The sequence below is a fragment of the Danio aesculapii genome, chromosome 19 (genome assembly GCF_903798145.1).
Source record: "Danio aesculapii chromosome 19, fDanAes4.1, whole genome shotgun sequence".
NCBI lineage: Eukaryota > Metazoa > Chordata > Actinopteri > Cypriniformes > Danionidae > Danio > Danio aesculapii.
In genome coordinates, this window is record NC_079453.1 from 51256962 (window position 1) to 51282401 (window position 25440).

The 25440-nt window shown below is 36.7% G+C and overlaps 2 protein-coding genes across 3 annotated transcripts; one reads left to right on the plus strand and one right to left on the minus strand.

Moving 5' to 3' along the window:
* Positions 1 to 823: 823 nt before the first annotated feature.
* Positions 824 to 5143, minus strand: LOC130246257 (uncharacterized). The gene is made up of 2 exons (XM_056479132.1): positions 5074 to 5143; positions 824 to 1375 (listed from the first exon to the last, which is right to left on the minus strand). The coding sequence occupies exons 1-2, from the start codon at positions 5113 to 5115 to the stop codon at positions 956 to 958; spliced, it is 462 nt and encodes a 153-aa protein (XP_056335107.1). The 5' UTR covers positions 5116 to 5143; the 3' UTR covers positions 824 to 955.
* A 3083-nt stretch (positions 5144 to 8226) lies between these two features.
* On the plus strand, positions 8227 to 24716 carry sgo1 (shugoshin 1). Of its 2 annotated transcripts, XM_056479569.1 has the most exons (11): positions 8227 to 8460; positions 10985 to 11243; positions 11889 to 11950; positions 12944 to 13107; positions 13720 to 14069; positions 15527 to 15684; positions 18207 to 18368; positions 18861 to 18992; positions 21552 to 21680; positions 21781 to 21949; positions 24222 to 24716. In XM_056479569.1, exons 1-11 carry the CDS (start codon positions 8337 to 8339, stop codon positions 24358 to 24360), a joined length of 1848 nt encoding a protein of 615 aa, XP_056335544.1. In that variant the 5' UTR covers positions 8227 to 8336; the 3' UTR covers positions 24361 to 24716. The 2 variants fall into 2 exon arrangements, with proteins under 2 accessions (XP_056335544.1, XP_056335545.1); XM_056479570.1 differs by lacking the exon at positions 18207 to 18368.
* The last annotated feature ends 724 nt before the right edge of the window (positions 24717 to 25440 follow it).

The following is a 25440-nucleotide window of genomic DNA, read 5'->3' on the forward strand; positions in this document are numbered from 1 at the left end:
TTACATTACTATTAATGTGTAGTAAAAGTAATCTAAATGTAATCCAAAAGTAGTCATATTACATTACTAATAATGAGTAATAAAAGTAATCTAAATGTAATCCAAAAGTAGTCAGATTACATTACTATTAATGTGTAGTAAAAGTAATCTAAATGTAATCCAAAAGTAGTCATATTACATTACTAATAATGAGTAATAAAAGTAATCTAAATGTAATCCAAAAGTAGTCAGATTACATTACTATTAATGTGTCGTAAAAGTAATCTAAATGTAATCCAAAAGTAGTCATATTACATTACTAATAATGAGTAATAAAGGTAATCTAAATGTAATCCAAAAGTAGCCAGATTACATTACTATTAATGTGTAGTAAAAGTAATCTAAATGTAATCCAAAAGTAGTCATATTACATTACTAATAATGAGTAATAAAAGTAATCTAAATGTAATCCAAAAGTAGTCAGATTACGTTTCTATTAAAGTATGATAAAAGCGATCTAAATGTAATCCAAAAGTAGTCAGATTACATTACTATTAATGTGTAATAAAAGTAATCTAAATGTAATCTAAAAGTAGTCCGATTACATTACTATTAATGTGTAATAAAAGTAATCTAAATGTAATCCAAAAGTGGGCATATTACATTACTATTAATGTGTAATAAAAGTAATTAAATGTAATCTAAAAGTAGTCATATTACGTTATTAATAATGTGTAATAAAAGTAATCCAAATGTAATCTGAAAGTAGTTAAATGACATAACTATTAATACATAATAAATATAATCCAAAAATAGTCTGATTATGAATGTGTGATCTAGGAGTTCATATTACTGACTACAAATGTGATCATGTAATTAGTAACTGATTACAGGACATCACTAATCCGCCAGCTCTGATTATAGTTAAGAGAGGTTAATTATAGGATGAATATTGGCTGAAGTGATTGATTATTGATTAATTAATGAGCATTGTGATGAGCAGGGCAGTGATTGACAGGTGGAGGTGCAGATGGAAAGTGGAGGCGGAGCCATGAGGAGGCCTGGAGGTGGAGCTGGGGGAGGATCCTGTGGAGAAGGGGCCCGGTGGGGAGGGGCCAGGCGGTGAGGCGGGGCCAGGGCCTGGATTGGGTTTCTCTGTGGTCCTGTAGGGGGTGCTGGTGAGCGGTGATCTGCTGGACTGGACCGTGGTGCTGCTGGGACTCGGAGACGCAGTGATCGTAGTGCTGCTGTTCACTCCAGCTGATGTAGTGGCGCTTGCACCAACACCAACGCCAACACCGACGCCAACACCAACACCGATATTGGAGGACGAAGAAGAGTTTGTAGATGTTTTAGAGCCGACGTTAAGGCTGCTGAAGGCCTTCACTGATCCACTCTGAGAAACACACATAAACATCAGCTTCAGAGACACGACAGCATTAGTAGAGTTGGGGGAAACACATTACAAGTCACGTGAGTTATGTAATAAGTTATGTACATGATTTATATAATAATAATATTTATTTTTAGGTAATTAGTAAAGTTATTAAAGTTAGAAGAGTTAAAAAGTTTAAAGTTAAGTTAGTATAGCATTACTTAAGGTGCTGTATGTCAGTTTTTTGACTCTTCTAAAGCATAAAAACACCATAATATATGTTCAGATATTTCAGAATCATGCTCAGTGAACATTCCTGTTAATCTGAAAAGCAATGCTGAAGTCAGATATTCTGCTGTGAACATGTGTTTTCCGTGCCGGAACATCTGTCTTTGTTTTGGTCTCTTTAACCCACCCAATGCCAGTTTAGCCAATTATATTTCAGCAGCCCGGGTTGCCAGATGGTAGAAAACAGAGTATTTCATTCATTCGTTCGTTCAGAAAGGCTCTGAGAGCATGCGTCCTTGACCGAAATGCGACCTCCGGTGGACAGCAGACTCCGAAATGAGACAGATTCAGATTATTAATTCAGTTATTTATTAGCAACTGATATAATTATTATGAAAGTAAACATTAGGTGAGCAGGCTACATTGTAAACCTGTGTGCTAACAACACGCTTCATGACAAGATACACAGTGATGAGCAGTTTGGCTGTTTGCACCAGACGAAACACGACAGAAATGTAAATACAGCCATACAGAAGCACAGAATATGCACTCACTCATATAACGGGAAGGTTTATAATCTATTTCATACATAATAAACCTCTTAAACATTATTAAATGCACTAAATCTCTGATATGTGTTTAGTTATTTATTTTATTTTCCAGATCTGAGGTGAACTATCTGCTGCTGTTTTCAGTAGTATGGCAATAAATGTCATGTAAAATGGCCTTCAGACTCACATTATTAGTATTTAACATGGAATAAAGCACATGAGCTGTACCTGAGCTGATCAATGTCAGTGTTCTGTTGTGTGAGAAATAGAGGCCGTTTCTAATATATCAATTTGAAGGGTTGGTCAGGACAAAAACTTCTTTTAATATGGAAAATATTCCTTCTATCGGGTGTCGTTGCTTGTATTTAGAACACAGTTTATATCACTCACTCCTGTCCTCAATCTGGCAACCTGCGCTTGCGTTTGTTTTGATCCAGGAATGCAATACCTACTTCAACCACTGGGTGTCAAACTTAAATTCTGCACCTTTAATAAATATTAAGTCATATTATTTGAGTTACTTTTTTAGAAATGTAATACGAGTTACTTTATATTATTATTATTTAGCTTTTAAAAAATAAATAGCTGAATTAAAATCCGGCACTGATGAGAGAATGCAGGAACAGACAGAAAGCAGGATGGCTTTGGCTTCCATTGATGCAAAGTATTCTGATTATTCTGAACACATAAAGAAAAGGTAAAGGGCATTATAGTCTCAATCACACTGATTTTACTGAGCTAAAAAGACTAAAAGCAGCAAACACACTGCTGTAAACAGTCATTAATCTGTATATACAGCATGCAGAGCTCTGGGTCAGGAAGCTCTCAGAGGATAACATTATCCTACATTATTATAATCTGAAGTGTTTTTTAAAGATAAATGAAGGTTATTCAGCGTGTTGTTCATCGCAGAGCTCCTCTATTAAGAAAAAATAAGGAAAAACCCTGCAAGATCTGAAAGAGATCAAGCCTCAGCAAAGGTAAGAATAACTCAAGTTCCTCAAAAGTAACAGAATACATTACTGACCATGAAGAGTAACTCTATTTGGAGAGTAACTCAATACTGTAATGCATTACTTTCTAAAGTAACTTTCCCCAACACTGCTCTTTAGAAACATCTAGAAGAACCGGCTTCACTCAGATGTTATAGTCAGCATGCAAATTACATTTAAAAGAGTCTGAGGAGGGTGATGCAGAGGCGCAGTGGGTAGCACTGTGGCCTTACAGCAAGAAGGTTGCTGGTTCGAGCCTCAGCTGGGTCAGTGTGTGTTTCTGTGTGGAGTTTGCATGTTCTCCCCGTGTTGGTGTGGGTTTTCTCCGAGTGCTTCAGTTACCCCCACAAGTCCAAAGACGTAGTACAGGTGAAGTGGGTATGCTAAAATTGACCGTAGTGTATGAGTGTGTGTGTGTGAATGAGTGTGTATGGGTGTTTCCCACTACTGGGTTGCTGCTGGAATGACATCCACTGTGTAAAACATGTGCTGAAATAGTTGGCAGTTCATTCCGCTGTGGTGACCCCTGATTAATAAAGAGACTAAGCTGAAGGAAAATAAATGAAATGTGAATTTGACCTTTGTCAATGCAGCAGTGACCCTAGTAGTGACCCTTTTCACTACATATGTGTGTGTGTGTGTGTGTGTGTTAGCTGTTTCCTGCAGCCTCAGGCGTCTCTCTCTCTCTCTCTTCTCTCTTTGATCTGTGTTTAATGAGTGTTTTATCTCCTCTCTCTCCGTCTGAACTCTTCCTGCCTCCAGAAGCTGATCGAACACATGATTAATCATGATTGGCTCCAGGTTTAATGGCCTGTGATGTCCGCATTTCTCTCTTCATTTGGATAAAAGCGTCTGCTGTGTAAATCTGCATGTAAATCAAAGTTTTCAGGTAGTTCATAGTCATTTGTTTAGCTGAGGAATTTGCTCCACAGGGATCAGAATAAAATATTGCATAAGATTATTGATATTTAAAGCAGCTGTATTTTCTGAATATTAACTGGTCAGATGATTCAGAAATCATTATATGATGATGATTTGATTTATGATTATCAGTTTTGAAAACCGCTGTCCTGATTTATTTATTGAAACACCCTTAAAAATAATGCTGTGTGTTTTAGTTCAATGTGGGATAAAATATGAACAAACCCAATGTTGGGTTAATGTTTTTTAATTCAAATTAAATTAAGGTTTTTTATGCAACAGTTTGTCCTTATTTGACCCAGTGTTGTGTTAAAATAACCCAATAATTTTAACATTATACATTTAATTTTTAAGTATTTAAAAAATGTTATTAAACAAGATTTATTCATTTTTGTAATATTATAATTGTCTTTTTAAATAAATTAATGCATTATTGCTGAATAAACGTAATTATTAATTTGTATAACTAATAATTAATCCGCATTATATATACAGTGTTGATCATAAATGATCTGACCCCTCACAGATCTCTCTTTTACTGTGATATGTTCTCCAGGATGCTTTACAGTCATATATTAGTGCTGCTACATTAGATTAGTCAATACCAAAGACAAAACTGATCGACTAATCTAACAAACAAAATGAGGATCACAGTCCAGAAATTACTACACACAAATTATGTTGGAGAAATATTAAATACATTTTTAATAAACAGGAAAAATAGAGAGAGAAGCATAAAAAATATACAAAAATATGAAACATTTTATAGTTTTAATTTTATTTTGCAATGACTGCTTTGAGTTTAAATGTATTATCTGTCTATTCTTAAAGATGTTCAGTTTCATAAAACTGTCCTGTTTAAATGGACTAAATATGTTGATTATATTCACTAATAAATAGATTAAAATATTCAAAAGGGGGTGTGCTTATTTACGCTGAGCATATATAATATAATAGCAGAATGTCTTTATTTTATTTTATTCTCACGTGTAGTAGTTTAAATATATGTAGTATTTGATAGTCTCACCTGTATTGTGCAGAGCAGCAGGGTTATCCCGAGGAGTCTCATTGTGCCAGTGTTCGGGATACAGCAGATGTGTGTGTGTGTGTGTGCGCCCAGCTCTTTATATCACCTCTTCATACTGATTGGGGACATTGCAATATGCAAAATGACCCTTAAGCAGCTCCCACGTGGAATTATTAAACCATAATATAGTTGTGTAAAACCCTAACCCTAACTATAGTGAACGGATCAACTCTAATAAATACTGTAGTATACTGTGGTTTTACTGCACTAAACTGTTGTGTATTGTAGTATAATCTACACAGTAGTTGTAGAAAACTACAGTATTGGGTCAGTTGTTTATATTGCTACTGTGTTACCATAGCAACTGTAGAATCACTACAACAGATCGATTACTGTAGTCGTTGTGTTACCATAGCAACTGTAGAATTACTACTACAGATCAATTAGTATAGTTGTTGTGTTACCATAGCAACTATATAATCACTACAACAGATCGATTACTGTAGTTGTTGTGTTACCATAGCAACTGTAGAATCACCACAACAGATCAATTACTGGAGTCGTTGTGTTACCATAGCAACTGTAGAATCACCACAACAGATCAATTACTGGAGTCGTTGTGTTACCATAGCAACTGTAGAATCACCACAACAGATCGATTACTGTAGTTGTTGTGTTACCATAGCAACTGTAGAATCACTACAACAGATCGATTACTGTAGTCGTTGTGTTACCATAGCAACTGTAGAATCACCACAACAGATCTATTACTGTAGTTGTTGTGTTACCATAGCAACTGTAGAATCACCACAACAGATCAATTACTGTAGTTGTTGTGTTACCATAGCAACTGTAGAATCACCACAACAGATCAATTACTGTAGTTGTTGTGTTACCATAGCAACTGTAGAATCACCACAACAGATCAATTACTGTAGTTGTTGTGTTACCATAGCAACTGTAGAATCACCACAACAGATCAATTACTGTAGTTGTTGTGTTACCATAGCGACTGTAGAATCACCACAACAGATCTATTACTGTAGTTGTTGTTTCCATGGCAACTATAGAATCACCATGAGAGATTTATTAAAGTTCTTTACCATAGTGTGGTTCAAAACCCCTACAGTATTTAGTATACATTACTATGGTATTTTTTCCAGAGGGGTGATACCACCAACTATTCCAGCATATGTTTTACACAGCGGATTCCCTTCCAGCTGCAATGCATACTGGGAAACACCCATACACACACACACACACACACACTCATACACTACGGCCAATTTAGTTTATAATGAATGACCCAGCCGGGACTCAAACCAGCGATCTTCTTGCTTTGAGGTGATCGTGCTACCCAGTGTGCCACCATGCCACCCACCACACAAGATCCATTACAAAAGACAGTTATGCCAGTACTTCAAAGATGACTGGTAACACACCTCAGTAAGCTCAGGATTTATCTTAATTTATTTAGGATTTACATTAATTTATTTAATGTATTTGATGTTAAAGTAATGAGTTTTATAAACAAATGGATTCTATATACAAAACAGCTTTAAATGCAAGTAAAGATTATGTTTCAAATGCCTTAAAAAAATCATCAGAATGAGAGAAAATATTGATGAAATAATGAACATTCAGTTATAGTCAGAATAAAATATCACGCTTATTTTAAGCTGTGCTTATTAAAATATATGAAAGAATAAGTGATCATACCTGATCATTGGAGCTTGGTTTTTTTTTTATCTTGTACTTAATTGAATAAGCATCAACAAAAGAGTTCAAATAAAGAATCAGTGATCATTAAAATGTGTTTCTGATTTAAAAGATACAAATATTCTTACTATCAAATCTAATGTTTTGAAGGATAATGGTGAAAAATAAAGATTTTAGATGTCCATTGATGAGGTTTTGGTTAACTTTAGAAACTAAAATGAGAAAATATGATATATAATATGACAAATAAAACACTATATATAAATAATATAGTAGTAAAAATTGTAGAGAAAATATTTGTTAAATAGTTTGCAATAAAACATTTGAGCATTGCAGTTGTTTTAGTGATGATGGCTTAGTGAAAATAATCTAAAATTTGCGGAAATGTGTAAATAGCCATTAGGTAAAAATGTTCCAAGCATTAGGTTTGCATGTAAACAAACACACTCTCAAATGTGGTAAATGTAGTGTAAAGTGTCCGTCACACTGCTGTGGGCTGAGTTATCTAAGGCCATTCACTTCACACCGTAAACAAATACACTGTACATTCAGCTTTAAATATAGCAAAATATGCTGAGATACCAGATCAATAACGTGCGTGTGTGCGTGCGTGCGTGTGTGTGTGTGCGTGGGTGTGTGTGTGTGTGTGACGGTCATGTAATTATAGATGGCTGTTTCAGTGTTGAAGGTTGTGTTTATCTTATTAATGGATAACAGAATTGTTTTATCCACTATATTATAAGTGATGTTTTATTTGTTTTATAATATTGTGTGACTCTGTCCTGGATATCCTGTCAATTATTTCTTATACTTATGAATTATGTTTTGTACATTGTATTCTCAGGTCAGTTCAGCATGTGGACACAATAAATCATTTATTAAAGCAGAGTTTCCTGTTTCAAAGGAGAAATATTTAGGAAATTATAAGAGTAAATGAAGGACAATAATATAAATGTACTCAGTATTTGCTCTCTCTCGAGGAGTTTCTTCTGTTGAACACTAAAGAAGATATTTTGAAGAATGCTGAAAACCTGAAAACATAACCTCAAAGGAACAAACAAAAATTACAGGGAATTATTAAATTACAAAAAAATGCACATAGAAAAATTATTCCAGAGTATATATTTAATATATATTAATATCAGAAATGTTAGGTTTATTTGTACCACTTTTCTTTGTGTACATTTCCCATATATAATATATCCCATGTACATGGCATTTCCCATATATAATAATTGAATTATTAATCAAATATTCCTCCAAATACGTATTTTTTATTATTATTGTTATTATTATTATTATTATTATTATTATTATTATCAATATAGGCTAACATAAAATAAACAGTAAATCGCCAGCGGAATGGCGTCTGCACTAGAGGCGGAAGTGACGCAACTCTCCGTCTGTTCATCCAATCAGAGCTCGCGGCGCAGGATTTCGAACAACAACGTCTGTGAGTGAAAACAGCGGAGGAGAAGGCGACAAAAACACGGAATTAACCGACAGAAAGCGGGTGCTTGTGGCGGTGGTGACCAGAGGCAACGATGGTGCAGAAGAAAAGCTTCCAGCAGAGTCTGGAGGACATTAAAGAGAAGATGAAGGAGAAGCGGAACCGGCGGCTGAGCGCGGCGGCTGCGGCCCGGAGATCCGTGCAGCACCGGGGAGCAGGTCAGTGGAGATACGCTCGGTCTGGTTGATGGTGAATTGAAGTAAAATGAGTTATTTATTTACACATTTCTTCATTTTTAAACATTGACAACATATTACTCGCACAACTTTGAGTATTGGGTCTGAAATTGCATGAGATTTGGACATCAAAACAACAGCAGCACTGAACACTGTACTCTGATAGTCATTGACCGCTAATGTGAGTTCCCTATTTAGAATTTGCAAACAATACTAATGAAATGATTATATTAAGCAGAAAGTCCAAATGTGCGAATATGAAGTCAACTTTAACGTTACGATTGAAGTAAAGTTGGCTTTATATTATTGAGGTAAAGTTGGTTTTATATTCGCATATTCATTTAGCAGTCTCTATATTGTTTACCATGTTACTTTGAATATTCGATCGGAATTAGCATGCAAGTATGACTTCTAAACAGCAATAACACTTTCTAATTGACTCTGAACAATGCTGTACTTTAATAATCATTGGCTGCTAATATGATTTCTCTATTTAGAATTTGCAAAGAATACTTTTCTGACATTATAATATTAAGGAGAATGACTGAATATCCGAATATAAAACCAACTTTACCTCTATTTTATATTTGCACAATGGTGCAGTGACATCTTATGACACACTCTGTGTATTGTTTACCATGGTACTTTGAATATTCGGTCTGAAATAACATGTAAATATGACTTTAAAACAACATTAGCACTATTTAATTGACTAAACAATGCTGTACTTTGATAGTCATTGACTGCTAATGTGAGTTCCTTATTTAGAATTTGCAAACAATACTTTTTAGGAATGATATTGTTATGGAGAAAGTCCAAATGTGCAAATATAGTCAACTTTAACATTACGATTTAAGTAAACTTAACTTTATATTTGCACACTGGTTCAGAGACCATCTTATGACACACTCCCTGTATTGTTTACCATGGTACTTTGAATATTCGGTCTGAAATCACATGTAAACATGACTTTAAAACAACATTAGCACTATTTTATTGACTGAACAATGTTGAATGTTTGAACGTCATCAGCTGATAATAGAAGTTCCCTGTTTAATTTGCAAACAACACATTATGAAATTATATTAATGAGGAAGTATGAATGGGCGAATATATTACCAACTTTACCTCTATCCCTCACAGTAATATATAACAGTAATTATGCCAAGTATTATTTTTTAAATTACCCACTAAATACGTTTTATTAACGTCGACCCCAACCCTAAATCCAACCCTCACAGTAATGTAAAAACTTTAATTTTTCAGAGTATTAGTCATGTTATTTATTAAATTATTACCTGTTAGTTGTTTGTTTATCAATGTTTACCCAACCCTCACAGTAATTATACAGGGTATTATTTATTAAATTATCCATAAATTGTATTTTATTATCATCTACAGCTACCCCAACCCTCACAGTAATATACAAACAGTAATTATACAGAGTATTCGTTCAGTCATTCATTTTCTTTTCAGCTTAGTCCCTTTATTAATCTGGGGTCGCCACAGCGGAATGAACCACCAGCTTTTCCAGCATATGTTTTATGCAGCGGATGCCCTTCCAGCTCTCATTCACACTTGTACACTACGGCCAACTTAGCTTACCCAATTCACCTGTACCACATGTCTTTGGATTGTGGGAGGAAACCCACGCGATCATGAGGAGAACATGCAAACTCCACACAGAAACACCAACTGACCCAGCCGAGGCTCGAGCCAGCGACCTTCTTGCTGTGAGGCGATTGTGCTACCCACTGCGCCATCGTGATGCCTTATACAGAGTATTATTCATATTATTTATTCTATTATTACCTGTTAAATGTTTTTTATTAATGTCTACCCCAACCCTCACAGTAATGTAATAATAATTATACAGAGAATTATTTGATTAATTATATTTTATTAACATCTACAACAACCCCAATGATCACAATAATTAAAAACAAAAAGTAATCATACTGAGTATTATTCATATTATTTATTAAATCATCTATTAAATTATATGTAATTAATGTCCACTCCAAGTCTGTGCATTTCACTTTACATTATATTAATATGTTCTGGCTAATTCTGAATGTGTTGTCTTCATTTTAGAAAAAATCTTTGTTGTTTATATTCGTGAGTAGTGACAGTTTTTGCAAGATATTATGTTTATTCTTACATCAGTGGAATGTATATCCTGTTATTAAAATATAGTCATCGTTCACACACAAATGTAAATTCTGTCATCATTTACTCATTTGGTCCAAACCAGTTTGAGTGGGTTTTTTTTCAACACAAATCAAGATATTACTGAATGTTGAGAACATTTTTTGGAAAAGACATTTACTTCCAGTCATTTTGATCCTACAATAGAAGTCAGTGGCTGTTTTTCCCCAAACTTCTTCAGTATATCTTGTTTTTCATTCAATGGAAGAAAGAAACTCAAGCAGGTTGAGGTGTGAAAATGTTAATTTTTGTGTGAACTGCCCCTTGTCTTATGGTGTTGTCGTGTGTATGTTTACAGCTGCAGTGAAGCCGTTGGTGCTGAAGAGCGTTCAGGCCAATAATAAAGCTCTGGCCGTGGCTCTACAGGCGGAGCGGGAGAAGGTTCGACAGGCGCAGGGAGTCATTCTGCAGCTGAAGAAGGAGAGACAAACACTGCTGTTCCACCTGCTGATGCTGAAGAGGACACTGAGAGAGAGACCCGCACACACCACACCACAGGAGGTTTCTCCTCCTGAAGAGATGAGTCCTCCGAGACCAGCTCAGCCCATCAGTCCACGGTCAGACAGAGCAGATAAGACACACACATTGTTTTTATTAGCAGCCCTATTACAAAGTTGTGACAGTAAGCTAAGTATTTGACAGTTAAAAATAAATGTTTTGTTTTGAATGAATGCATGAATGCATTGAATGAATGCATAAGAAATATATTTTCTAAGACCAAATCCTCCAAAAAAAATACAAATAAATGATTATACAAAGATAAGAGGAGGTTCTCAAGCATCAAAACAATGGAAGTCTAATATAGAGTTATTGTTTGTTTTCTTTATGTTTGTCCTGTTTATTTATATATATATATATATATATATATATATTATTATTATTTTTTTTTTAATTTTATTATTGCCCTATGATTTTTGTATCAGTCTTCTTAAAATCAGAGGGAAATTAATGAATCATCAATTTATTAGAAAATGAATCTAAACAGGACAAACATAAAGAAAACAAACAATAACTCTAGATTAGACTTTCATTGTTTAAAAAGTAATATATATATATATATATATATATATATATTTTTTTTTTTTTTTTTTTTTTTTTTAATTTTTTTTTATATACAAAACTCTTGTCAGGCATATTTAGATCATGAAATATTTTTCTGACTTATGTCTGTGTTTTTTTGCTTGTGTGTGTGTTTCTCTCAGGCCTGTGGATGTGTGTGATGATGTCCAGCAGCTTCCGTCAGCAGAGTCGCGTCTCTCTGCAGGTAGTTTTACTTCTCATGCCAGGGTGTTTGCGGGGTCTTAAAAAGTATTAAAAGTTGATAAATCAGTGTAGAGAAATGTAAGGCCCTTAAAAGTTATTTAAAAGTCCTAAATGCTATTTTGCAAGGTATTAAATGTTATATCAATTTTGATTATGCAGCATATGCTAAAGTTTGCCTGATTTATATTTGTGGATATCAGGATGATGTGTAGTTTATGAAATCAATGAAATCCTGCTAGATTTGACATCATGCTGCTTTGTTTACTGCAGAAACCAAGGCAACGCCATTATTTCTGCAGTTCTATAGTGCCAGCCTGCTGAATTAGCAAGATTTAATAGATATTTAAGCAGTATATGAATAATGATTTAGTTTTGGATTAGTTTCTTATATTAATATTTAGCAAATATACTGTAAGTTAAAATCTCGCCAGTGTTTCCGGTTGAAACCTTAAGTGGTTATATGTATGGAAAGAGTCTTAAAAGGTATTGAATTTCACTCTCTGATTCCTGTATGTACTCTGCATACACACATCTGCATTAATGGAAAATTATGCACAGATTATTTCACAATTATTTAGCAAATTAACGCACTAATCAATATATTGATATATGTCTGTAGAACAAGCCACTGTATTAACCTTAACACACTTTAACTTGCCTAATTACCCTAGTTAAGCCTTTAAATGTCACTTTAAGCTGAATACTAGTGTCTTGAAGAATATCTTGACTAATATTATGTGATGTCATCATGGCAAAGAGAAAAGAAATAAGTTATTAGAGATGAGTAAATAAAATGTGTTTAGAAATGTGTTGAAGAAATCCCTCGGTTAAAACAAAACTTGGGAAAGTTTAAATTTCACAACTATTAATTTTGATTTCAGCTCTATGTACATCATCTGTTATTAATTTATAAAGTTGTTGTATTATTGTTTTTATTTACCGTAATCTTTCCGTGGCACTGAATAATCAGTCATTGTGTGTGTTTGTGTTTTAGATGCTCGATCCGTGTCTTTGCCTCCTACAGTGGGAATGAGGAGGAAACGCTGCTCTGGGATGAAGAGGAGACGCAGCTCTCGCTTTTACTCAAACCCTGAGCAGACAGAGGAGCGTGGAGCCCAGCCCAGTGTGGAGGACCTACATCAACATCAACAGGCTGAAGTAGGGGCTGCTGGGTCGTTTTCATCTACTCTGTGCTGATTCTGAGTCTTAATTTAGCCACAACTTTCTCTGTTTCAGCATCAATACACTCTGGGTATATTGAGTCTCCTTTCATTATGTCGGTGCTGTTTTTGCCCCATTGACTTCCATTATAATCATGTTTTTTGATTGTAAAGCCATGACAGCATATAATCATGCATTCTTGAGTGTTGCTGGTTTTCCCCTATTGGGATTAAGAGGGACAAAGTGTCATTTGTACTGTGGATCATCTATTGCAGTGCCAAAAAGCTTATTTTCTGGCTTCTGTTTGGAGTATAGTGTGTGTGAGAATGTAAGAGAGAGCTTTGCACACTGTGCTGAAACTCTTCAGGCCAGCCTAATGGGTTAATGCTGCACACTGATGATCAACAGTAAATGACACTTTGTCCCTCTTAATCGCAACAGGGAAAACCAGCAACACTCAAGAATGCATGATTATATACGCTGTCATGGCTTTACAATTAAAAAATATGATTATAATGGAAGCCAATGGTCAAAACAGCACCAACATCACCAAAGGGGAGTCAATGTGAACAGCACGCAGGGGTTAACTTGTTGAATGTGTCTTGACAGGAAGCTCGCGTGCAGCCGGTGGAGCTTGACGTCCAGCTCTGCACTCCTGAAGCTCCAGCGCGCAAGAAGAGGAGCGCACAGCCCAAAGCAGAGCGAGGCCGCAAGGCGGATCGGGCCCCGCTGAAGAAGCCCTGGGAGAACCACAGACCCCGAGCCCGATCCAAGAGCAGAGAGCGTCCCCAGAGCCGAGCAGGAGCCACACTGACCCCGGCCGACCGCCTCAACTCCTCACTGGGAGGAAACGACACCTTTGATTTCGACTGCGAGGAGGCCGTTCACCTCACGCCGTTCAGAGACAAACACAAACACACCGAGATGGAACCAGAACCGCTCGCTGCTGCAGCTGATGTGTGAGTTACTGCTGTTCAATGACCTGCACAATGAAACTAGTTAAGCCTGTCAATGTCACTTTAAGCTGAATACTGATATCTTGAAAAATATCTAGTGAAATATTATACACTATCATGACGTATATAGTTATAAGAGATTTTATTGAAACTATTATTGTTTAAAAATGCTGTGAAATCTCCATTAAACAGCACTTGGGAAATATTTGAAAAACAATTTATTTTACAGGAAGACTGATTTTGTTTTTTCAAATGTTAGTGTGTATCATGTATGTATATTGTATATATGTGTATATATATATATATATATATATATATATATATATATATATGAAATACAGAAATTAACTAAACTAGATGTGTGTAGAAAGATGGAGGGAGATTTATATAGTTAAGCCTAAAATTATTCACACCACTAACCAATTCTGACCTAAGGTTTTTATTCACATGTAAATAAAAGCTTTAGGGTGGAAAAAATCCACATGGATGCCTCTTATACAGCGTCTAACTGTCTTTTGGCAGAAGCCTGCGTCGTTTCCAGTCCAAAAAAACTTGCTGATTGAGTAAAAGTCACTTAGACAGTAGGGCTGGGCAATAAATCGAAAAATAATCAAGCGACATTCATAATCTGTAATCAATCAAATTCTTCCAGGCCATTTTTTTCGATTGCTTTCCCTACTGCATGTCGAGTCACGTGAGTCTGCTCTGTTAATGCTTTATTTATACGGCTGCAGCCACTTTGCAGCCACATCTGATCTCTGGTCAAGTAGAACGATGGACCCATTGTTGGGTCTTTCTTTGCACTACATTGACGATGATTGGAAGCTGCACCAGAGATGCCTTGAGATGATATATTTTCCATTACGTTAAAATGATTATTTACATTAAAAACTTGTTTACAGAAGATGCAAGAAATGCACAGATTAAATATGATTTACAGGATATGCAAGTGTTATTTTATTTAGAAGATAAACTGCTTATTTTCTACTTTTAATATGAAAAACGCTGAATAATTTATTTATTTTTTCAAAAATTCAAGTTATTTATTTTAATGTTTTTTTATTATTATTTTTAAAAAGTGACTGCTGTTTTTAGGCAGTGTGTGTTTTAATTTCAGTTGTTCAATGTTTATGTTCAATAAATAATCATAGATAGTCTGTGTTTCCTTCAATTGTTTTAAAATCAATTAATGCACCTTTCAGAAATCCCTCATTTGTAATATGAGCTTATTTACTGTACAAAACTTGTCAGTGAACTATGAGGGCAAACAATTAATAAATCGTTCATTAATTATAATCAAGTTATAATGTTCAATTTATCAAGATTTAGATTTTAGACCAAATCTCCCAGCCCTATAAGTCAGAATTCGCATGTGTATGTGTCCACATATATCTGGTCTATTTGTTTAATTACAGTAATTAATTACTTCATAACTCATTATATCCCACACTGCCCATCAGAATGGAGAACATCAGCCCAATGGAGGGGCAGGAGGAAGATGAAGATGAGGAGGAGACGCCGTACATCCCCAACAGAAGAATCAGGAGAGCCTGCAGTCCTGTAGCCAGACGAGCCCGGTCCAAACGCCGCTCCAACAACATGCAGACACACAGTACAGGTACACTCAACATCTGCTCACCAACACTGAGCTTTTGGGTTTATGATGACAGGATCATCAGCTGCAGGGCAATAAAACCTGTTTCTGCCTTCTATATGGAGTAATGGAGTATAGGCGTTAGAGAGAGAGAGACCTTTGCACACTTACCCTTGATATGTGAAAGAAACTCAAAGTAATCCCCTCAGCTGTCAGAACACAGTAAGTGTATTTCTGCACACACACTATTATCTGCTGTTTTACTCCATATTAAAGATAGAAAGTCTTCAGCACAGACCGATCTAAAGGGTTAATGCAGACAACTGATGCTCAACAGTGACCAATTGTCCATCTCCAGGATGTCCGCAGGGTCTAAAAGTATTAATAGTTGATAAATCAATTATAAGAAAATTAAGGCCTTTAAAAATTAAAGTCTTAATTACATTTTTTCGAGGTCTTAAAGGGCACCTATGGTGAAAAATCTACTTTTCAAGCTGTTTGGACAGACATGTGTGTTATTATATTGTATAGAGCGTCATATTGGGCTGATATAAACACACCCAGTGCTTTTTTTTCAATTTAACAACATAAAAACGGTGGACCAATTGGAGCGGTTTTCAGATCGACCGCAACGTGACGTAGGAGAGCGGTCCCCCCGCCCACCGAATTAATTGACAGCTGCATGTATTGACATGTCCCGGTAGTCACGTGTATAATCATAACAACAAGACCAAGACGTGCGCAAAGCAGCCGGGAATAAAAGATCTGTTCAGTTCGCTAAGATCATCAATCATCATCAAACGTGATCAAGAGTGAGTTTCACAAGTTTAACATGTTTTAAAACAGAGCATGTGTGTAATGAAGTACAGCGATTTACTTCATCAGCACAGCCGCGTGTCAGAACAATTATAAAAGAAAATGCTTCAATCCCAGTTTGTGGACGTTAAATCAGGTTTATTTTGTACATTAATATAACAGATATCCATACTGCAGTGGAGATTAACCTGTAGCCTGTCACATATGCATGCAAAAAGAGTGCAAAGCTCGATGCGCTCTGTCTGTCTCTCTCTCTCTCTCTCTCTCTCTCTCTCTCTGTGAGTGTGTGTGTGAATGCGCTGTGTATCTGTGTGTGTGTCTGCGCGTGAACTTTGTAACGACATTGTGTGTGACTCATCGATGCAACTGCACCACAAATACTCATTGGTAAAGTTCTTACTGTAGTATTTCTCACAAACGCAACGTGAGATCCTTCCTTTAAGTCTGTCTGTTGTCTGACGCAGTCGAGGGAGGAGATTAAGGCACGCAGAAAGGCACGTATAAACAATGGGCAGGGAGGACTAGCCTTAAAGAAGCAGTCCGACAAAACAGCCCCCTAGTGCAAAAATGTATAAAATAGAATCTTGCAAAAGGTATGATGAATAATCTGATGGGTGTTTTGAGCTGAAACTTTACAGACACATTCTGGAGATGTAAAACACTCATATTAAATCTGAAAAAAGGGCTAACCTAGGTGCACTTTAAATTTTGTTCAAGCGTTGTCCAAAGTCTGTGACTCCAAAAAAGCATAAATATATTTATTTTCATACTAATATTACCAATAGCGTGCTCGATTCATTGGTATGGGCCCGGGCGTGTCCCGCCGAGCTCATCTGTCCAGGTGATGTCACCTGTGTGACAAATGTGGGAAGGTGATGTGACACATGTAATAACACCTTTCTTAGAAGTTTGATTCATCATCCTGCAACTTTTAGACACAAGTACTTTTGGAATAACCAGTTTAAGAATACCAATTGGAATTTGATCTGGACTTATAACAACAAATATTGTGCTGCTAATGAAGTTGAAGTGAAATCTACTTTACAATTATACATAAAGTACTCCCAACCAACCAGTTGCTCAAGAGATATAAAGTTGATCTTTCTGATTCTTGTGTTTTTTTGAGGAATGGATGTTGAGATTGTTTTTTGATTGCATGTAATGTTAGATATTTCTGGTTTGAGGTTGAATGTCTATTTAATATACTGAGTGGTCATTGAATTAATATAAAGAAAAGAGATGCCATATTTTATGCAGGTAAAAAGATTTAGATAAGAATCTGTTGTTTATGTTAAATCTTTTGCTATTATTAGGGAGGTTTCATATATACAAGTGTAATAGTCAGAGAGGAAGCCTAATATCTCCCACTTCAAGGCTGACTTAAAATTGTAAAGCAACCAGAACTGTAAATCTACTCTAAAAGCTAAACTCCTCTTCTCCATGGTAGTTGTATATGTATACTCGCTCTTGTTCTTTGTTTGTTTGTTTGTTTGTATGTTTTTTTTCTCTCCGTTTTGTCATTTTACTTGCATGATTTATGCTAAAATGTGAATATCCTATTGTGATATTTGTTATGCATTTGATTGGAAATGTTCAGCAAATATAATAATATAATATGTATATATATCTTGATATGGTGACGAGTTGTTAAAATATTCTGAGAAGGTTTTAAAAAGGTATTAAAATTACCTTTAGGATTCCTGCATATGCCCTGCTCTTAATCCCAACAGGGAAAACCAGCAGCCCAATGGAGGAGGAGGAGGAGGAAGAGCTGGAGGAAGAGGAGGAGACGCCGTACATCCCCAACAGAAGAATCAGGAGAGCCTGCAGTCCTGCAGCCAGACGAGCCCGGTCCAAACGCCGCTCCAACAACATGCAGACACACAGCACAGGTACACTCAACATCTGCTCACCAACACTGAGCTTTTGGGTTTATGATGACAGAAAATTCTGGAAAACACTTTGTTTTTAGTGTAATAGAAGGGTTAGGGTGAAGATCTTTTTATTTGCTGAATTTTCCTCATCATTACTGCAGGCTTCAGTGTTCACCAGCCTTCAGAAGGCACTATAGCATGATGATTCCATGATCCAGTAGTACCAACACTATAAACTACAACCATTTTTTGGTGCTAACTACTATTTCGGGTAGTAGACAGGAACATGTTTTCTCATTTACCTCCTGTTAATAACAATAATAATGATAATAATATTGATTAAAAGTCTCTGATTGAGTTGAAGATCATTTTGGGCTCTCCTGTGAGATTTGCATTAGTGTTCGATTATTTGTCCGGGTTTGGATTTGAATAATAACACTGTATTGTTTTGCAGAGTCTTTCTCTTAAACCTGAACCCTTCTCCTTCTTGTGTGTTGTGTTGCTGTGCAGAAATCTGCTCTGCTGCTGCAGTGATGGAGGAGCAGAACACTGCAGATCTTCTGTTCACGTCTCCAATCTGTGATGCTGAGGAGAAAAGGAGAACATCTGACCTGCAGAGCGGCCCACCACAGCTGAGCTCATGTGCGCATCATCTGCCTGTGCATTCACTCACTCATGCATTTAATTACTCATGCATATACTCATGCGTTTGTTCACTCATGCATTCATTATATTCACTCACTCATGCATTCACTCACTCACTCATGCATTAATTACTCATGCATATACTCATGTGTTTGTTCACTTATGCGTTCATTCACTCACTCATGCATTCATTATATTCACTCACTCATGCATTCACTCACTCACTCATGCATTAATTACTCATGCATATACTCATGTGTTTGTTCACTTATGCATTCATTCACTCACTCATGCATTTTTATATTCACTGACTCATGCATTCATTCACTCACTCACTCATTTTTATATTCACTGACTCATGCATTCATTCACTCACTCACTCATTTTTATATTCACTCACTCATACATTCATTCACTCACTCATGCATTTTTATATTCACTGACTCATGCATTCATTCACTCACTCATGCATTTTTATATTCACTGACTCATGCATTCATTCACTCACTCACTCATTTTTATATTCACTCACTCATGCATTCATCCACTCACTCATGCATGCATGCATTCACTCACTCACTCACTCATGCATTAATTACTCATGCATATACTCATGCGTTTGTTCACTCATGCATTCATTATATTCACTCACTCATGCATTCACTCACTCACTCATGCATTAATTACTCATGCATATACTCATGTGTTTGTTCACTTATGCATTCATTCACTCACTCATGCATTTTTATATTCACTGACTCATGCATTCATTCACTCACTCATGCATTTTTATATTCACTGACTCATGCATTCATTCACTCACTCACTCATTTTTATATTCACTCACTCATGCATTCATCCACTCACTCATGCATGCATGCATTCACTCACTCACTCACTCATGCATTAATTACTCATGCATATACTCATGCGTTTGTTCACTCATGCATTCATTATATTCACTCACTCATGCATTCACTCACTCACTCATGCATTAATTACTCATGCATATACTCATGTGTTTGTTCACTTATGCATTCATTCACTCACTCATGCATTTTTATATTCACTGACTCATGCATTCATTCACTCACTCATGCATTTTTATATTCACTGACTCATGCATTCATTCACTCACTCACTCATTTTTATATTCACTCACTCATGCATTCATCCACTCACTCATGCATGCATGCATTCACTCACTCACTCACTCATGCATTAATTACTCATGCATATACTCATGCGTTTGTTCACTCATGCATTCATTATATTCACTCACTCATGCATTCACTCACTCACTCATGCATTAATTACTCATGCATATACTCATGTATTTGTTCACTTATGCATTCATTCACTCACTCATGCATTTTTATATTCACTGACTCATGCATTCATTCACTCACTCACTCATGCATTTTTATATTCACTCATTCATGCATTCATTCACTCACTCATGCATTTAATTACTCATGCATATACTCATGTGTTTGTTCACTTATGCGTTCATTCACTCACTCATGTATTTTTATATTCACTCATTCATGCATTCATTCACTCACTCATGCATTTAATTACTCATGCATATACTCATGTGTTTGTTCACTTATGCGTTCATTCACTCACTCATGCATTTTTATATTCACTCATTCATGCATTCATTCACTCACTCATGCATTTAATTACTCATGCATATACTCATGTGTTTGTTCACTTATGCGTTCATTCACTCACTCATGCATTTTTATATTCACTCATTCATGCATTCATTCACTCACTCATGCATTTAATTACTCATGCATATACTCATGTGTTTGTTCACTTATGCGTTCATTCACTCACTCATGTATTTTTATATTCACTCACTCGTGCATTCATTCACTCACTCACTCATGTATTTTTATATTCACTCACTTATGGATTCATTCACTTACTCACTCATGTGTTTGTTCACTCATGCATTCATTCACTCACTCATGCATTTTTATATTCACTCACTTGTGCATTCATTCACTCACTCACTCATGAATTTTTATATTCACTCACTCATGCATTCACTCACTCATGCGTTTGTTCACTCATGCATATACTCATGCGTTTGTTCACTCATGCATTCACTCACTCATGCATTTACTCATGCATTTTTTTAATTCGCCCACTCATTCATGCTCTCACTCTCCTGCTCATGTATGCATTTATTAACTCATGCATTTATTCATTCACTCACTCATGAATTTTTATATTCACTCACTCATGCATTCACTCACTCATGCATTTATTCACTCATGCATGTACTCCTGCGTTTGTTCACTCATGCATTTTTTTAATTCGCCCGCTCATTCATGCTCTCACTCTCCCGCTCATGTATGCATTTATTAACTCATGCATTAATTCATTTGTTCATGTAGTCGCACTTCTTATGGTCATGCATTCATTTATGAACTCATGCATTCATTTATTACAGCACTCACTCATACATGCACTCAATCCCTCACTAGTTCATTCATTCATTGAGTGAGTGTGTGTTCTGAGTGTGTTATTGTGTGTCCACAGCTCCAGCAGAGTCTCTGGTGTCCATGATGAGTCCTGCAGAGCCGGAGCTCCTGCTGCTCCAGAGCCCAGTGTTTGAGTTCCAGCAGAACCAGGAGAACCAGCAGCCACAGCCGGCCCGCAGGAGGACAGGTAACACAGCTGCTGTATCATCATCATCATCATCTGTGTGTGCCCCTCACGTGTTTCTGGTGTTTCTGAGCTTTACACTCTCTCACTGGTGTTTGTGCAGGCGGGCTGGTGCTTCGCTCCTTTCTGGGCTTGGCTTTGAGTGATGTGAGTAATGTGGTGTGTCCAGCAGCCCGTCAGACGTCCAGCAGCGCAGGACACACACCACAGAGCTGCAGACGCCAGCGCCGAGCTGCTAGTGCAGTCAACTACAAGGAGCCCTCCATTAACACGTAACTCTCTCTCTCTCTCACACACACACACACACACACACACACACACAGATGAGTTTGAGCATAGCTCAGTAACTATAATGCCAGGATGTGTGTCTGAGCGTGTTTTTGGGGGGGTTACTTCGCTTCCAGAATGAAACATGCTGATCCTTTACTCTTGTTATCCAACATGTTCATTTCTTTCTCTCTTCAATCATGAAGAAATGATGATGATTAATAGTATTATTAATATTTTGATGAAGAGAATATGCAGGATTTTTCTGCATCATGTTAAAGGTGCAGTAGACCAGTGGTTCCCAACCTTGTTTGGCCTGAGACCCCCTTTTTCCCCAGAAAATATTGTCAAGCCCCCCTCCACATTCAATGATATTATCTCAAAGTTTATTTACATGTCTAAATTCAAATTTATCTAAAAATGTAATCAAAGTTTCATATGCGACCATCAAGCTGTTTTCTCAGAGCATGACAAACTGACAGAACATTGCTGTCGCCCTGATACAAGTTTTATTTGTGGAGAAGAGTCAGGAGCGCTGCAGTGTTTGTGTGTTCTGTGTTTATCTGAGAAAATTAGTCTTACTGAAATGTGAATATTCCATACAAGCTGAAGCTGATCGCTCAACTCTTGTCACGTGACTCGCGTCGCAGCCCAGGGTTCATTGGTGCGAGTGTGTCACGCCGCTTGTGCGCGCAAACCGCACACCTCCATTGGAAACAACAAACAAACTCTAGAAATTCGTGATATGCCGCCGTCATTTGCAGAATCCATCAGTTGATCTTCTTGCACTTGATTTGTTGACAAGTGGATTACGGATCTGTTCTTTGGCATTTCGCGGGTCCTTTTTCCCTTAGCAAAGAACTTTCTAAAGACGCCTGTTTCTACTGTTAAATTTTGGTGCTCAAGTGACCGAGACTTAAGCGAGAGTGCAAAATAAAAGACTTTTCAAAATAAAAGGTCATTCAGACTTATTTCAGATAATAAATAAACAGAACCCCCCCCCCCCCCCCCCCCCCCAACAAAGCTGATGCCCCCTTGTGTGGTTCCCCTGTTGGGAACCGCTGCAGTAGGTGATCTGCCTAAATGCTAACCGGTTAGCATCATATCTTTTAAACACAATCCCTCCTCTGCCATCCTAAGCCACGCCTCCTTAAATCATGAACGCACACCTTAAAGACGACAGAGACCCAGTAGATCATCTCATTCACCAGTTAGAAAACTTTATAATCCTTTATAATAATACAATTCCCAATGAACAACTGTATTATATCAGCAGAACTCGTCATCACTCACTCTCTCTCACACACCCTGTCCTAAAGCCACTACTGTATGCTGAGTGTTCGGCCAGCGGCGTGCAGGAATTACACTCATCACCAAGCCACACTTACATACTATTTCAGAGTGAATATTCAGAGTAGCGGTGAACGATATCAGGAGCACGTCACAGGCTGACACTCTTCAGAAATAACCCAATGTGAATATAAAAGGTCAGTAAAGCAGGCGTGGTGGAATAGCACTGTTTACTGATGTTCTGTTGTTAAACTCAATATAAATCCACATTATCTGCTGTAATAGGACCTCATGACACTGAGAATAGTCACATACAGCTTTCACTGGGAGATTTCAGTGGCTGAACAACACTTCTGTGCAGATAACCCATTCATAACAACCCAATCTACATCAGCTCTGTGTGACTGAAAGAGTTTAACCCAGAACATGACCTGTCTGACAGAAACACTTCCTCCAGCGTACAGATCTAACACATCTTGACAGATCTGCTGGCTCTGGATGCAGGTGTTAGTGGTTAACAGGACATGCAGCTTTATTTCTCATTCCTCCTCTCAGGATTTATTCATCTTTCAGACTTTTATAGCTCATCTGGGGGTCCACTATATGCAGATAAACTCCTGTGTGTTCCTGATCTTCATTTCTCTATGACTGAAGGAGGAGAGAGTACATGATCAGGACATTTTCATTCTGCAAGTGAAGCGATGCTTTAATGAGTCACTTATTCAAACGATTCATTCAAAACAGATGATTCATTTACAGACTTTACACCAGTGTTGGGTCAAAATGATTCTCCTTTTATGCCAGAAATCATTCAGATATTAAGATCATGCGTCATAACAACGTCCACTTCTGTGAATATATCATACCATCTTCAGTCATGTTTAATTCTTCAGATCTTCATTAAAGGGGGCTTTTCTTTTTGCAGTGTCTAGTTTCTAGGGTCTCAGACTAATATGGTCTTCTTGAATTGTTGTGATGTGTGTTCAGGAAGCTGCGGCGCGGTGATAAATTCACAGACACTCGTTTCCTTCGCTCTCCGATCTTCAAGCAGAAATCGTCTTCATCCCGCAGGAGCTCCCTCAAGAAGATGGAGATCTACAACGAGGCCTTCGTCGGCTGCAGATGAAGCTGTTCTCCTCCATTTCTCACTCTACAGTTCACCTTGGCTTTACATTTTTAATCCATTTGACCTTGAAGAGTTTTATAGTGTAATTAAATTAGCGCAGTCAAATGATCAACCGCATCCTAATGAATATTTACATGTTTTTCTATATCTGTGCTGTATAAAAGGCTTGTTTTATATATAAATGTCATTTCAGTGTGTGCAGATATACATGTGTGCGTATATATAGAACACATGCATGTGGAAATATAGTTTTCTTCTGGATGTGATTGATCCTTTGGCAGCTCTAAATGAAACTCTCTCGTGCTTTTATGTCTCATGATTTTAGTTGTGAATATAATAAAGATTGTGTATATTAATGTTGTGTTTTATTGGCTCATTTTTATGAAATTGAGACTTTAGTAAAGCTGAGAGCAGAAGCCTTTTTAACAGGCGAGTGGACTTTTATAATGAACAAGCGTGCAGAGGAGCCCTGTTCTGATATCCTCATCTAATTCAATGTACAAGAGATTTTATTGTGCACTGAAAACATATAACATATTTAAACTGTTGGGTTTTTAACTAATGTTCATGAATTCTTGTTCATCTATAGTCAAGATGAACCACTTTTTAAACCAATAGCTGTTTAAATAAGCGATCATCGCATAAGAAACTTCCTGAAACATTTACATTACAGGTGCAAATATATCAGATACTTTAATGATGAACATGAGTAACTCTGGAGAATATGGAAATGGCAGAATTTACATGTTTATATGAACCATGTCAACAACAGCAGACTGCAAAACAAACCAAACTGCAGGAAACCAATCCAACACACACGCTACAACACCAAGATCAAGACTGTGGTTCAAGAAAACCATGTATAATTGAATGAAGCAGCCGCCTTTACAGATGAATGGTCATTCACTAGAATAAAACTAGATTTGGCCAAAGGCAGGCACGTTTCTTTGTTTTATTTGAAAAGTGAAATGGTTTTGTTTCCATCAGAGATATTTCTACACTTGTATTTTATCGTAACAGAAGCATAATTCTAATGTTAAATGATGATATAGTAATGTGTGCTAATACACTGTGATTTTA